General features: G+C 46.5%; 1 protein-coding gene across 1 annotated transcript in view; it reads right to left on the bottom strand.

The window, feature by feature from the left end:
• Nucleotides 1-15,879, bottom strand: part of GALNT15 (polypeptide N-acetylgalactosaminyltransferase 15) — a 59,310-nt gene that overhangs the window by 26,307 nt on the left and 17,124 nt on the right. The window contains exons 3-4 of the mRNA XM_063922162.1: nucleotides 12,775-12,979; nucleotides 549-716 (exon numbers count right to left, since the gene is read on the bottom strand). Coding sequence (XP_063778232.1) covers nucleotides 549-716; nucleotides 12,775-12,979 — 373 coding nt within the window. The remainder of the gene's footprint in view (nucleotides 1-548; nucleotides 717-12,774; nucleotides 12,980-15,879) is intronic.

Genomic DNA, 15,879 nt, shown 5'->3' with positions numbered 1-15,879 from the left:
CTCTCACACAGTGATACATGAGAAATTTAATTTACACCTACAGTATGGGACTGATTCAGACCTGATTGCTGATGTACTTTTTCACACAGCGGGCGATTAGGTCTGAACTGCGCATGCGTATGCACCGCAATGTGCAAGCATGATGGACCGCAGCAACGGTGATCGCTGGGCAGCGACGGGATGGTGCAAAAATTACAAACTCACCGGCGATCGCAAGATTGACAGTAAGAGGGCGTTTGTAGGTGGCACCTGACCATTTTCAGTCCGGAAAAACGCAGGAGGGACCTTGCCTTTGGAGGGAGGGTTTCTGACGTCAGCTCCGGCCCCGATCATCGCACTGGAAGAGTAAGTCCTGGGCTGCGCAAAATTATTGTGCAGCTCTGCTACACATCCTAACGCACACTTGCACAGCGAATTCCCCCTCCCCCTGTAGGCGGTGACTACCTGATCGCAGGGATGCAAAAACTGCACCCTAGCGATCAGGTCTGAATTAGCCCCTATGTGAGAGCCCTAACGCCTTTATTCTTGACGGAATATGAAAACATTACCTGTATGGAATGATGGGAGATTGGCGTACCTTCTCTTCCCTTTCTGGTAGAGTAACCCAGTGAAAATCGAGTTTCCAATCAAATACTCCTCGTCTCAGTTCAGCAGTGTGGTAATAGTCAAATGTTTTCCAGTCAATGACATCTAAGACAGGGGATACGATGCGATTTCTTTAAAAAAAGAAAACATTGAATTGCTGTCACTAAAGATAAAGGAACAGAGTAAAGACTAGGGTGTCCAACTGGAATAACTACAAAACACGTTTAGGGGTATTCACTAAGAAACTATTTAGTATTCAGTATTCAAATCCAAAACGCAGGTTTTATTATGCTGCAGTTTGGGACTGAAACCTTACATCGGGATGCAGTTAATATCCTGGTGGTCAGGATCACGGCGGTCAGAATACCGACGCCGGGATCCCGACCACCGAGAATGCCGACAGCTGCACCATGGCTATTCCCACTCATGGGTGTCCGCGGCTCCCATAGAGTGGGAATAGAACTCTTGGTGAGTGCAGCGAGTAACTGAGCCTGCAAGGGGCTTTCTAGCGCTCGCCCCGATGCCGGCATTCTGACAGCGGGGATCACGGTGTCGGTATACTGACTTCCGGGATCCCAGCCGCCGGCATTCCATACCTAACCCCTCACACCACGCCTGATGTGTAGCAAGCTCTTAAACCACATGCGTTGCAGACTAAACCACATGGTAAAATCAGATGTGAAACTATGTGCACTATCAGTCTCACTTGTGTTAAATATAAATGAAAAAAAAAAAAAAAAAATAAGACACATAAAACTCCCCTTTACCAGCCTACATGGCATCTGGTAGGTCTGATAAATAGATCAAGCCTCAACACCTACCATAGTAACATTGGATCTTCCCAGTGTCCCTGGCCATGGGACACCAGGGTAATAGTGGGAAATATAGTGCAAGCTTTTATGGCATTATAAAAGCCAACATGTACTGACAGTTCATGATTTTCAGTGCATGCTGGTGCCTTAAGAACTACAGGTGCCAGCAAGCATATTTGAGCAATTTTGGATTGAGTACATTATTTTGTTCCGGACCAATAGTATGTTAGTTGCTTCTTATAGATGTTACACTTGTAGTGCACAATTGTGGTAAGTATACATAAGGGAAGAAGCAGATAGAAAGTACTCAGGCCCAGGCTGTCATGGAAATACAGCAATGCCCCCCCGAAACAGCATGAACGCCAGCCTCCTTCAGTGGGCTGCACAGCACATAAATAGGGTCCTGGTAATCACATTGTGTGTGTACCATGCTTCCATAACTTGTCACCTAGGATCTAAAAAGAGACTTGATATTCATAGTGTGGTCCAATTGGTTGTGACAAGCAGGGAGCATTTGTGTGTGTGTGTGTGTGTGTGTGTGTGTGTGTGTGTGTGTGAGAGTAACAGGGAAGTGGTGACTAAAACGCAGGTGTGTCGCGACCATTGTGGGGGGGGGTGTCACAGCTTACAACTGCAATCAGTTAAAATGGCTTTGACAAATTACATCCTGTGGCCATGCAGCAGGTTCATGGGTTACCCAGAAAGTCAATGACTAAACAATATGCATGCGATATCCGTGTCTTTACACACAAGTGGCGGATCTCAGGAGCCCTAAGTGAGCGTCCCAACACAAATCCTGGAGGCTGCAACATTTGTATATTTTTGCATAGCTGCTGCGTACTGAATGGCATTGTGTACCTCTCTGGACAGGTCATACATAGCCTAACACATTGATAACACATTCACACTGGGGCTCATCTTCTGTTAGAAGCCAATTAACACATTAGTATGTTTTGGTTTTTTTGCTTGTTGGAGGGAATTGGAGCATCCAGATTAAAACCCACATAAACATGAGTAGAATATACAAACTCCCCACCCAGAGCTGACGCTACCTACTCAGCAAGGGTATGCAGTGCAGGTAGGCGCCAACTGCACTGCTACCCTGCTGCTGCTGGCTGCCGCTGCGCCTGTCACACTGGGTGTCAAGCAGTGGCGCCGGCAGTGTGTAGCGTGGTTCCCCAGGTAATGTCCTTCTGGCTGCCTCCCCCTCCGCCCCAGAGAGACTGCTGCCGCCCACAGCCCACACACAGCGCCACCGCCATCCTCCAGAGCCGCCGTTCCTGGCTGAGTAACGGAGCAGAGCATGTGAGAGGTAGGTGGAGAAGTCGGAGGAGGTGCAATCCCAGCCGAGGCCTCCTACAGGTACAGGGGGTGGGAGAGGAGAGGGAGAGTGTGCAGCGCAGGGGAGCATTTAGAGGACCCAAGCGCCGAGCAAGAAACAAAGTCAGTCACACTGCAAAATTGTGTACTGGAGTGGACTCACTCATTCACTCCAGTCACCAGGGCAGCCAAGCAGTGCAGGCACTCTGTGTGAGTGTGGGCAGTGTGTGTGTAGGGCACTCAGCGTGTGTGTATATGTGGCCTTTATCATGTGCATAAGGGGCTCTGCTATCGTGGGCTTGTGCATAAGGGGCGCTGTACTGTGGGCATGTGTAAAAGGCACGCTGCTACCCTGGGCATGGGTAAAAGGGGCGCTGCTACCCTGGCCATGTGTATAAGGCGCGCAGCTACCCTGGGCATGTGCAAAAGGCACGCTGCTACCCTGCAAAAGGGGCGCTGCTACCCTCGGCATGTATATAAGGGCCGCTGTTACCATGGGCATGTGTATAGATGCCACTGATAACATGGGCATGTGTTTAAGGGTTACTGCTACTGTGGGCATGTGTATAAGTGGTACTGATACTATGAGCATTATTATGTCTATAAGTGGCACTGATACTGGGGGCATGTGTATAAAAGGCACTGATACTGTGAGCATTATTATGTGTATAAGAAGCACTGATACTGTGGACATGTGTATAAGTGGCACTGATACTGCGGGCATTATGTTTATAAGGGGCAGTACTGTGTGTCATCATAATGTGAGTAAGGGACACTACTCTGCTGTAATATGAAATAGGGGCACTATGTGAAGTGTAATAAAGACTGTGCTACTGTGTGGCGGAACTTGAATTGTTACTATTGTGGGGCCTACGGCGCGCACTGTCCCTTTATACAGTATGTGGGCACAAATTTGTAGTTTGTAGGGGGGACGAACATCCTCCCATCAGCCCTGGCTCTGCCTAATGGGTATGGAGTAGGTGGCGGGGGAAATGAGGTCCACCACCTCTCCAGGACCACTTTAAGCCCTGGCTCTACCTAATATAATGTGTATAAAATGCTCTACCCGACATAATGTGTATAATGGAATCTACCTGGCATAATGTGTATACTGGGCTCTACCTGGCATAATGTGTATAAGCAACTCTACCTGGCATAATGTGTATAAGCGGCTCTATCTGGCAAAATGGGCTCTACTTGGCATAATGTGTATAACTGGATCTACCTGACATAATGTGTATAATGGGCTCTACCTGGCATAATGTGTATAAAATGCTCTACCTGGCATAATGTGTATAATGGGCTCTACCTGGCATAATGTGTATAAAATGCTCTACCTGGCATAATGTGTTTAATGGGATCTACCTGGTGTAATGTGTATAATGGGCTCTACCTGGCATAATGTGTAAAAACTGCACAACATAGCATATTGTAAATAATGGACTCTACCTGGTATAATGTGTATAAGCGGCTCTACCTGGCATAATGTGAATAATGGGCTGTACCTGGTATAATGTTTGGATTGGGCTTTACCTAGCATAATGTGTATAAGGGGCTCTACTGTGGCATAACATGTATTAGGGCTTGTATTTTAAAGTGTTGCTTGGATTTGTAAGTGTATGTGAGTTGGAATCAGCAGAAGGTGAGTTCTGATTATTCTCTTTCTATCCATATAGGGATAAGTTAATCTGATTGTTTGTATCTGTACTGGGTTTTTTTTTTTGAGGGAGAAAAAAAAGTGTGAGGAGATAGCCAGAGGGAGGGGGTTGAATCAGGTGTGAGTAATCAGGAGGAGGAGGGTCTGACTAAAACAGCTGGCTGAGCCTATATAATCCATGATTTGACTCATTGGAGCTTGCTCATTGTAAGGGCTTGTATTTTAAAGTGTTGCTTGGATTTGTAAGTGTATGTGAGTTAGAATCAGCAGAAGGTGAGTTCTGATTATTCTCTTTCTATCCATATAGGGATAAATTAATCTGATTGTTTGTATCTGTACTGGGTTGTTTTTTTTGAGGGAGAAAAAAAAGTGTGAGGAGATAGCCAGAGGGAGGGGGTTGAATCAGGTGTGAGTAATCAGGAGGAGGAGGGTCTGACTAAAACAGCTGGCTGAGCCTATATAATCCATGATTTGACTCATTGGAGCTTGCTCATTGTAAGGGCTTGTATTTTAAAGTGTTGCTTGGATTTGTAAGTGTATGTGAGTTGGAATCAGCAGAAGGTGAGTTCTGATTATTCTCTTTCTATCCATATAGGGATAAATTAATCTGATTGTTTGTATCTGTACTGGGTTTTTTTTTTTTGAGGGAGAAAAAAAAGTGTGAGGAGATAGCCAGAGGGAGGGGGTTGAATCAGGTGTGAGTAATCAGGAGGAGGAGGGTCTGACTAAAACAGCTGGCTGAGCCTATATAATCCATGATTTGACTCATTGGAGCTTGCTCATTGTAAGGGCTTGTATTTTAAAGTGTTGCTTGGATTTGTAAGTGTATGTGAGTTGGAATCAGCAGAAGGTGAGTTAGAATACAGAAAAAGGTAAGTTTTATAATACGCAATCAGGAACACATATTTGCAGTACCATTAAACTTCTGGTGAGGCTGCAAGGGGCTGACCTTGTGAGTGAGTGAGAGGGTCTCTTACTTGGAGTAGCAGAGGGGCTGTGATTGTGCGTGTGTGAGGGGCTTTTTTTTTTAGCAGGAGCTGGAAGCCGAGTGAAAAGGAGGTGCAGTGAGCTGGAACAACTGCAACTGCTAAGTGGAGTATCGGTGCCGCAGGAGAGGTCCCACTCAGAGGTGGCACTGGAGTACTACGGCTGCATAAAAACGAATGACCAAGAACCGCACAAAGATAGATAAGTATAAGCCAGCTTAATTATTGTATAAGTGAGTGTTTGCCCAGATTGTTTGTCTTCTACTTTTTCTTTTTGCTTCTTTTTCTTTGAGAGTAACAGGGAGTTAGACCTTACAAACAATATGAGAGGGGCTGTGATTGGGGACCTCACTCAGTGCATGTCGTGCAAGATGTATGCACACCTGGAGCTACCGGCCCAGTGTGATTACATCTGCACGAGGTGTGTGCGAACGGTTGCCCTGGAAGCCCAGGTAACTGATCTAGAGCAAACCGTTACGCGACTGTGGGAGATTCACAATCTCGAGCGAAGTTTAGACAGAACGGTGGAGGAGTTGCGGGAGGGATCACTGGTAGAAGAGGATGATGATCAGGTAGCCAGCTGGGTCACAGTTAGAAGGAAGAAAAAGAGGGGGAGGCTCGACATCTCCGAACTATCAAACCCGAACAAATTTGCCCGACTGGACGAGGAATCTGAGGATGATAGTGAAGAAATGACGGTGCCGGAGGAGACTGCTCCCTCTAGCATCCTGAGGAGCGGTCCCTCTGGCGCAGTTGGGATAAAAGATAGTGAGGTACCTAGTCAGATGGTGGTGGTAGGGGATTCTATCATCAGGAAGGCAGATAGGGCAATCTGCTACCGGGACTGTGATCGCCGTACAGTCTGTTGTCTCCCGGGTGCTCGGGTACGGCACATCGCGGACCGGGTAGATAGATTGTTGGGAGGGGCTGGGAAAGACCCGGCGGTCTTGGTGCACGTTGGCACCTGCACGTTGGCACCAATGACAAAGTTAGCGGAAGGTGGGATGTCCTTAAGAAAGACTATAGGGACTTAGGAAAGAAACTTAAGGCAAGGACATCTAAGGTAATATTCTCCGAAATATTACCAGTGCCACGCGCTAGCCCAGGGAGACAGAGGGAGATTAGGGAGGTAAATGTGTGGCTTAGGGATTGGTGAAGGAAAGAGGGGTTTGTGTTCCTGGAACACTGGGCGGACTTCTCAGTCAGGCGCCATCTCTTTTGTCGTGACGAATTGCACCTGACTGGGGAGGGGGCAGCGGTGCTGGGGGGAAGGATGGTTAGAAGGTTGGAGGAGATTTTAAACTAGGAGCCTGGGGGAAGGGTTTAGCTAGAAACTACAGGTCATGCAGTGAGAATAGTGGGGATGGCGGTAGTAAACGAAATGGGGGAGAAGTTGGGGGGAGGGTAAGAGCAGGCGGTAAGGTTACTAACATGGGTACTAAAAGAGATTTTACCATAGCACTAACCAATGACGATTACAGGTCATCATTGCTACATAAGGTGAAAGATGTCCCTAACGCAAAGGGAAAATACTTATCTTAGTTGTATGTATGGAAACGTTAGAAGCATTACTGGTAAAAAGGGCAAACTAGAAATACTTGCAGCAAGCAAACAGTATGATATTATAGGCATTACTGAAACTTGGTGGGACGAATCTCATGATTGGACAGTCAATCTAAAGGGCTATACACTGTTTAGGAGAGACATATTAAATAAAAAGGGTGGAGGGGTGTGTCTTTACGTAAAGCCGTTTATAAAACCTGATATACGGGAAGATATTCAGGAGGGGACTGTAGACACTGTCGAGACATTATGGGTAGAAATTGCATGCGGGGAAAAAGGAATAAAAAAGTTAGTATTGGGTGTATGCTATAGGCCGCCTGGTATCAACGTATCTGATGAGGAATTGTTACTAAAGCAAATTGAAAGAGCAGCAGGAGTAGGAGACATAGTAGTGATGGGAGATTTTAACTATCCAGAGATAAACTGGAAAAACGATTCATGTGATACTGCTAGGGACAATATGTTTTTAAACACACTTAATGATAACTACTTAGTTCAACTAATTGAGGAACCAACTAGGTACAATGCAATCTTAGACCTGGTATTAACAAACAATGGGAATTTGGTATCAGGTATTATAGTAGGGGAACCCATAGGAAACAGCGACCACAATATGGTCACATTCAATATCAGTTTTCATAAGCAGCCCTATACTGGCTCAACTAGGACTCTAAACTTTAGCAAAGCGAATTTTGAAAAGATGAGGGTATTTTTCAGGGATATTGAATGGGAAGGTTTGTTTTTAGGAAAAAATACTACGGAGAAATGGGAGGTACTAAAATTCCTGCTAGCTAAAAATACTCTCAAATTTATTCCTACGAGCAGCAAAAAAAGGAATAAAAATCATAAACTGATGTGGCTTAACAAAAAGATAAAGGAACTTATGGGCAAGAAAAGGCGGAAAATCTGACGGGGAAGCAGAGTCATTTCAGCACTATAAGGAATGTAACAAAATATGCAAAAAGGAAATAAGAGCGGCTAAAGTAGAAACTGAAAACTTAGTAGCAAAGGAAAGCAAAGCGAATCCCCAAAAATTATTTAAATACATTAATAGCAAGAGTTTAAAGAAGGAGAGTATAGGCCTTTTAAAAGACAAGTTGGGAGTCTTAAGCAAAAATGATAATGACATAGCGGACACACTAAATGAGTTTTTTTCAACAGTATTTACTAGAGAGGATCCAATTCAGGGACTAACACATAATCTCAATAATGAGAATATCCCACTGATAGGTACTTATTTAAGCGAGGAAGTAGTCTGTGACCGATTAAAACATTTAAAGATTAATAAGTCACCAGGTCCCGATGGTATTGACCCAAGGGTTCTAATGGAGCTTCACTCTGAACTTGCAAAACCGCTATTTTTGATCTTTAAGGATTTAGTAATATCAGGTATGGTTCCCAAAGACTGGCGTATTACGGAAGTAGTGCCTATATTCAAAAAGGGAAGTAAAGCTGAACCAGGTAATTATAGACCAGTTAGTCTTACATCTATAGTGGGGAAAGTATTGGAAGGTATTCTAAGAGATAGTATTCAGAAGTTCCTTGAAGTCAATAAGGTCATTAAAAGGAATCAACATGGGTTTATGAAGGACAGATCCTGTCAAACCAACTTACTTGGCTTTTATGAAACAGTAAGCGCAAACCTAGATCAGGGTAAAGAGGTGGATGTAATCTTTTTAGATTTTGCCAAAGCATTCGACACTGTACCACACATGAGACTTATCTACAAGCTACAAGAAACAGGGCTAGGAAGCACAATATGCACTTGGGTCAAAAACTGGTTAGATAATATGGAGCAGCGCGTTGTGGTTAATGGATCTTTTTCAAATTGGACTGAAGTGCTAAGTGGTGAGCCGCAAGGCTCAGTATTAGGACCGCTATTGCTCAATATTTTCATTAACGACCTAACAGAAGGTCTAGAGAGCATGGTGTCAATTTTTGCAGATGATACCAATTTGTGTAAAGTTATAAATGCGGAGGGGGATGCTGAGTCGCTTCAGAACGACTTAGTTAAATTAGAAGCTTGGGCAGCGATATGGAGAATGCTCTTCAATACAGACAAGTGTAAGGTAATGCACTGTGATAACAAGAACAAAAATAACACCTACCTACTAAATGGGGTATAATTAGGGGATTCTGTACTGGAAAAGGACTTAGGTGTCCTCATAGATAGCAAATAAGATAAGATAAGATATTAGCATGCATAAAACGGGGAATTGATGCTAGGGACGAGAGTATTATGCTCCCGTTATATAAATCACTTGTGAGGCCACACCTTGAATACTGTGTACAATTCTGGGCACCTTACTACAAAAAGGATATTCTGGAGCTAGAAAAGGTTCAGAGGCGGGAGACCAAACTAATTAAGGGTATGGAGACGCTGGAATACGAGGAAAGGCTTGCAAGACTAGGCATGTTTACACTGGAAAAGAGGAGATTAAGAGGGGACATGATCAACATTTACAAATATATAAGGGGACAATATGCAGATCTTGCGCAGGACCTGTTTTTGGTTAGATCAACACAGAGAACTCGTGGACACTCGCTCAGTTTAGAGGAGAGGAGATTCCGCACAATACGGCGTAAAGGCTTTTTTACGGTAAGGACGATACGTGTTTGGAATTCCCTGCCTGAGGGAGTTGTAATGGCCGACTCAGTCAACACCTTTAAGAATGGGTTAGATAAATTCCTAATGGATATGGATATCCAGGGTTACGGGGCATAGTCACGCACTATGGTTATTATAAAAAAGAGGGGTAAAACGTAACGGCAGTCATCAACTTCAGTCAAAATTTTATACAAAATAATCGTGCATAGGAGACCACAAATAGGTTGAACTCTATGAACAATTGTCTTTTTTCAACCTTAGATACCATGTAACTATGTAAGCAGGTCTGACGGAAAGTAACCTCACCGCTGACCACAAAGTTCCCACCATTGGTTACAATGGAGCGCATAGGCGCTACATTGTATCACTGCCGTGTGCTGCCTGACAGACACTACAGGAGCACACAGCCAATCAGGAGGTTGCCACGACGTGGCGCTCCCTGATTGGCTGAAGGAACCCTCTTAGACAGGAGTCAGGGGAGGGTCCTGGCAGTCGGGGAAAGGGGTCCCATGTGAAAACATGGGGCCCCTTTCAGTGCGTGGTCGGGTTTGCGTTTTATTTTTTTTACAAGTACGTGGATTATACAGAGAACAGAAGAGGACCGATCTACACTGGATTATGTGAGTATAATTTTTTCCACAGGTACCCCATGGATTCTACATGGAGAAGAGGACCGACCCTCGTGTGAACATAGGTAAGTATGTATGTTTGGAGGTGTGCATGTATGTAATAAACTTATACTTTCAAGGTGTGTGTCTCCTGTTTTTATTGGGGTATTTTTTTAGTAGTAGTACTACAGGTGCCAGCGGGCCCGGTTTTCCACTGCATGCTGGTACTTGTGGTTCTCCAAGTACCAGCTTGCGGGGGAGGCTTGCTGGGACTTGTAGTACTGCTACTAAAAACAATATTCACATTTTTTCAAAAAGGCTATCAGCCCCCCATCCGCCGCCCTTGGATGGGGGGGACAGCCTCGGGCTTCACCCCTGGCCCTTGGGTGGCTGGAGGGGGGGACCCCTTGATTGAAGGGGTCCCCACTCCTCCAGGGTACCCCGGCCAGGGGTGACTAGTTGGGGTTTTAATGGCACGGCCGCAGGGACCGATATCAAAGTGTCCCCCGGCTGTGGCATTATCTCCCCAGCTAGTGGAGCCCGGTGCTGGTTTCAGAAATACGGGGGACCCCTACGCTTTTTGTCCCCCGTATTTTTGGAACCAGGACCAGGCGCAGAGACCGGTGCTGGTTGATTAAATATGGGGGAACCCCTGTCATTTTCCCCCCCATATTTTTTCAACCAGGATCGGCTCAAAGAGCCCGAGGCTGGTTATGATTAGGAGGGGGGACCCCACGCAATTTTTTTTTCTGATTTTAAAATAAACAGACCCTTTCCCATAGATAACCATGCACAGATCTCACTGATCCGTGCATAGTTATCCAAACTCGACTGGAAAACGCAGGTCTATTTTTTTGCTGCTTTTTTTAACGATTCGAAAAAAAACAGACCCGCACTTGAGCACTCAGAAACTAACACCCAAATACGAATGAATAGTGAATGGCCGTATTCTATGAAATAACAGCCGCGTTTGACCGATGGTCTATTCATTCGTATTTCGGGACGTTGTCATTCAAACCATTACGAATAGACCAGACACTGCCGAGATTGGTGCTTAGTAAATTCCCGGATTGGGACTTAGAAAAAAAAACACAAATCGACCAAACTCGTATTTTTAGTAAATACTGGCCAGTCTGTCTATTTCTGGTGACAGGTTGCTTAATGCTATAATAACACAATAATGGGGGTCATTCCGAGTTGATCGCTCGCTAGCTGGTTTTAGCAGCCGTGCAAACGCATAGTCCCCGCCCACAGGGGAGTGTATTTTCACTTTGAAATAGTGTGCGAACGCCTGTGCAGCCGAGCTCTGCAAAAACATTTTGCGCAGTTTTTGAGTAGATCTGAACTTACTCAGCCCTTGCGATCACCTCAGCCTGTCTGGTCCTGGAATTGACGTCAGACACCCGCCCTGCAAACGCTTGGACACGCCTGTGTTTTTACAAACACTCCCAGAAAATGGTCAGTTGACACCCACAAACGCCTTCTTCCTGTCAATCTCCTTGCGATCGGCGGTGCGAATGGATTCTTCATTAAATCCATCGTCCAGCAATGATCCACTTTGTACCCGTACGACGCGCCTGCGCATTGCGGTGCATATGCATGCGAAGTAGTGACCTGATCGATGCGCTGCGAAAAACGGCAGCGTGCGATCAGGTCGGAATGACCCCCTCTATCTGTAAACTATAATAAATAATTCAATGTCAAATAAAATATAATCACAATATACTGTACGTGTTTGCTAACCTTCCTTATGGCTCATATTGTAAAGCTGGGTACACACTCAAGTGATGTGTACCCAGCAAATATGTAAGCCTGACAGGCTGACATATCGGAACCTTGGGTACACACTGAGCGATGTCGAAGGACGGAACGATCATGGGGGTCATTTTGAGTTGATCGCTAGCTGAATTTGTTCGCAGCGCAGCGATCAGGCTAAACAACGGCAGTTCTGCGCATGTGTATGCGGCACAATGCGCACTCACGACGTACGGGCACAATGAACAATGTAGTTTTGCACAGGGTCTAGCAATGCATTTCAGTCACACTGCTTGCCGCAGAGTGATTGACATGAAGTGGGCGTTTCTGGGTGGCAACTGACTGTTTTCAGGGAGTGTGCGGAAAAACGCAGGCGTGCCAGGAAAAAATCAGGCGTGGCTGGGCGAACGCTGGGTGGGTTTGTGACGTCAAATCTGGAACTGAATAGTCTGAAGTGATCGCAAGCGTTGAGTAGGTTTTGAGCTACTCTGAAACTACACAAAATTTTTTTGTAGCCGCTCTGCGATACAACCATTCGCACTTCTGCTAAGCTAAAATACACTCCCAGTGGGCGGCGGCATAGCGTTTGCACGGCTGCTAAAACTAGCTAGCGAGCGATCAACTCGGAATGACCCCCCATGTTCCCTCCTTCATTAGCATACTACAGGACACTAGCAATACGTCAGGTTTGAAGTGCAGCACATCAAACCTGATAACGTTGCTACTGCTAGTGACCGTGGGCACCCACATATGCACCGTTGTGAGTGATAGGTCTGTCTGATCTGCCGGATAGGACGACATATTGCTCAGTGTGTACCCAGTTTAAGTCTGCAATAAGCACACAGTCTATATGTACAGTTTATTACTTAAACCCTCTCACCGGTTATCCATTATTCTGCTCAGCAGAGGCTCCAGCCAGCCTGGGTGGCACTCACAGTGTGGTTCCATGAAGACCAGAATCTCCCCTGTTGCTCTGGCTGCCCCAAGCATACGTCCTCCAATGACGCCGAGTCTCTTGTTGCTTCTTATTAGCTTTACTCCAGCAATTCTAGAAACATATTCACTTAGGGCTGACTTAAGGTGACCTGAATTCAATACATACAAATATTAATATAAAACTTACAGTATGTGACATTACTTTGATTGTCAATAGTGAACAGTCCAATCAGAAACCAATAGATTATCTAGCTTGCTAAACTTTACATGTTCTAGTTATGGGCTACAGATGGGTCCATGTTTTTCTTGACCTTTAATAGGATTAACTGAGACTGGGCAGTCGGACTTAATCCCCTGCTGTAATGACTTAGGGCAGTGATTTTCAACCTTTTTCAACTCGCGGCACACCGAACAATATTTTTAAATTGCTGAGGCACACCACCAGTCCTTCACGGGGAAAAACACACATAGTGGCTCCCACGGTGATAAAAGAAACACACGGGCACTCACAGTAATAAAATAAATACATTTGCCACCACAGAAAACCCCCACACACATTTGGCCCTCACAGTAATAAAACAAACATTTGCCCCCTCAGAATAAAAAAACAAACATTTTACCCCTCACAAATAAAAACAAACATGTGCCCTCTCAGAATAAAAAAACAAACATTTGCCCCCTCAGCAATAAAAACAAACATTTGCCTCCTCAAGAACAAAAAACACACACACACTAGCCCCCATAGTATTAAAACACACATTTGCTCCCAAAATAAAAATGAATAAAATACATTGGTCCCTACCTGCTGGTAGAAGAGAAAGGAGCTCAGGTCCCTCATCGGCTGGAGTGAAACTCACAGTGCAGATCTGTGAGCGGTAGACAGGCATGCAGGCAGACTAGCTGCCCGGCTGTCTGGCTGGTTAGCTGGCGAGTGGGGCCGTTATGCGGGCTGGATGGCAGACGGTCGTACGGGCTGGCTGGTGGGCGGGCATGCTGCCAGCCATGCTATGTAGCGCATGTGACCTGTGATGCCATGCCGCCGCGTCACTATAGGTCACGGCTCAGGCACTATCAGAAGAGCCCAGCACTGCCCGCGTGTCCGCTGTCAAGGTCCACAGTTAGTGAAGGGGGCTCTGACTCTGCGGCACACTTGTCAACCAGCCGCGGCACACTAGTGTGCCGCGGCACATGGGTTGAAAAACGCTGACTTAGGGGTTCATTCTGACTCGTTCGCTTGCTGCATTTTAATGCAGCAGAGCGAATGGGTCCCTACTGCGCGTGTGCCGAAGGCCGTAGCAGGGATGTGATCGTCTCTGTGTAATTGACAGGCAGAGGCGATCGCTGCGTGGGAGGGGGCGGAGCGGCGGCGTTTGGCTGCCTTTTCGTGGGTTTGGTCCGGCCAACGCATACGTGGCCAGACCGAACGGGGGGGGGCGGGCCGCAGCGGCTGCGTGACGTCACATGCAGTCGCTTCGGGCCGGGGAGCGATGAGTAGCTCCCGGCCAGCACGCTAAAGCTGCGCTGGCCGGGAGCTACTCTTGAAGTGCAAAGGCATCGCTGCTGTGCGATGCCTTTGCACTTCTGCGAGGGGGAACCGGACTGACATGCGGGGCGGGCTAGCCCTGTGCCGGGCGTCCCCCCGCATGTCAGGGAAGAAGATCGTAGCTGTGCTAAATTTAGCACAGCTACGATCAACTCGGAATGACCCCCTTAATCCCCTGCTGTATTCTTCTCTGTATTGTATTGCAGCTGAGAACAATAGATGAAGGGTTTATGTTAATAAACCATGTTGTGCCTAGGTGCAGCAAACTAGCCAAGATTACCATGGACCCATCTGTATATTGTAAATTCAAGATCCTACCAGGATGCAGGCCACAAACCCGACTGTCAGAATACCAGCAGTGGGTTCCCAATGGGTGAAAATGCTGATAACTTTAAATGGTAAGTACGAGGGTCAGGGTTAGGCTGCGGGGGGGGGGGGGGGGGGGAAGGTTTAGGCTGCGAAAGGGGGGTTAGGGTTAAGCTGCGGGATGGGAGGGTTAAGCTGCAGAGGGGAGGTTACGGTTAGGCTGTGGGAGGATAGGGTTAAGCTGCAGAGCGGAGGTTAAGGTTAGGTTGTGGGAGGGTAGGGTTAGGCTGCGGTAGGGGGGGTTAGGGTTAGGCTGTGGGAAGGGAGGGCTAGGCTGCAGATGGGAGGTTAGGGTTAAGTTGCAGAGGGGAGGTTAAGGTTAGGTTGTGTGACGGTAGGGTTAGGCTGCACAGGGGAGGTAAGGATTGGGCTGAAGAGGGGAGGTTAGGCTAGGCTGTAGGAGGGGAGGGTTAGGGTTTGGCTGCAGCAGGGGAGAGTTAGGCTGTGCAGGGGTTGGTTAGGGTTAGGCTTCCAAAGAGGATGGTTAGGGTAGGCTGCAGGGGGTGGGGGGTGGGGGTCAGGGTGTCATTTAAGGTTAGGTTGCAGGAGGGGTGGGTTAGGGTTTGGCTGTGGGAGTGGAGAGTTAGGCTGTGCAGGGGTCGGTTAAGGTTAGACTTTCGAAGGAGATGGTTAGGCTGTGTGTGTGTGTGTGTGTGTGTGTGTGCGAAGGGCACAGGGTGTTGTTTAGGGTTAGGGTGCAGGAGAGGTGGGTTATTGTTTGGGCTATCCGTAAAATACTTACCAAAGATTGCTACCATTTTGACTGCTGTGAACTTGCTGTCACCATTCTGACCGTCTGGATTATGGCCATTGGGATTCCGTGCCAAACCCATTCCAAAACCTACATGCACTGCTCCGACACTTGTCTCAGAATGACCATGAAAGTAAATTGCTGGCACTGACTTGGGTGGATGACTGTCGCAGCAGAAAATAATCAGCTATACTGACAATCATTCAATGCCAGTATGCTTTTTTACATTTGCAGTCTGCCTGGACCAGTATGCAATGTGTAGCACTTATACTCCGGTATCAAATTTCTATTTCTCCATAGATTGTAAGAATTTAATTTACTAAGAAATGTGTTTGCTCCGAGTCTAAACACTATTGGCATTGCAGTGATACTGTACGTGAAAGTCTTTC

The sequence above is a fragment of the Pseudophryne corroboree genome, chromosome 5 (assembly GCF_028390025.1).
Source record: "Pseudophryne corroboree isolate aPseCor3 chromosome 5, aPseCor3.hap2, whole genome shotgun sequence".
NCBI classification, from domain to species: Eukaryota; Metazoa; Chordata; class Amphibia; order Anura; family Myobatrachidae; genus Pseudophryne; species Pseudophryne corroboree.
The sequence above is the reverse complement of the archived record's forward strand: the minus strand, read 5'-3'. Positions and strand labels throughout refer to the sequence as shown.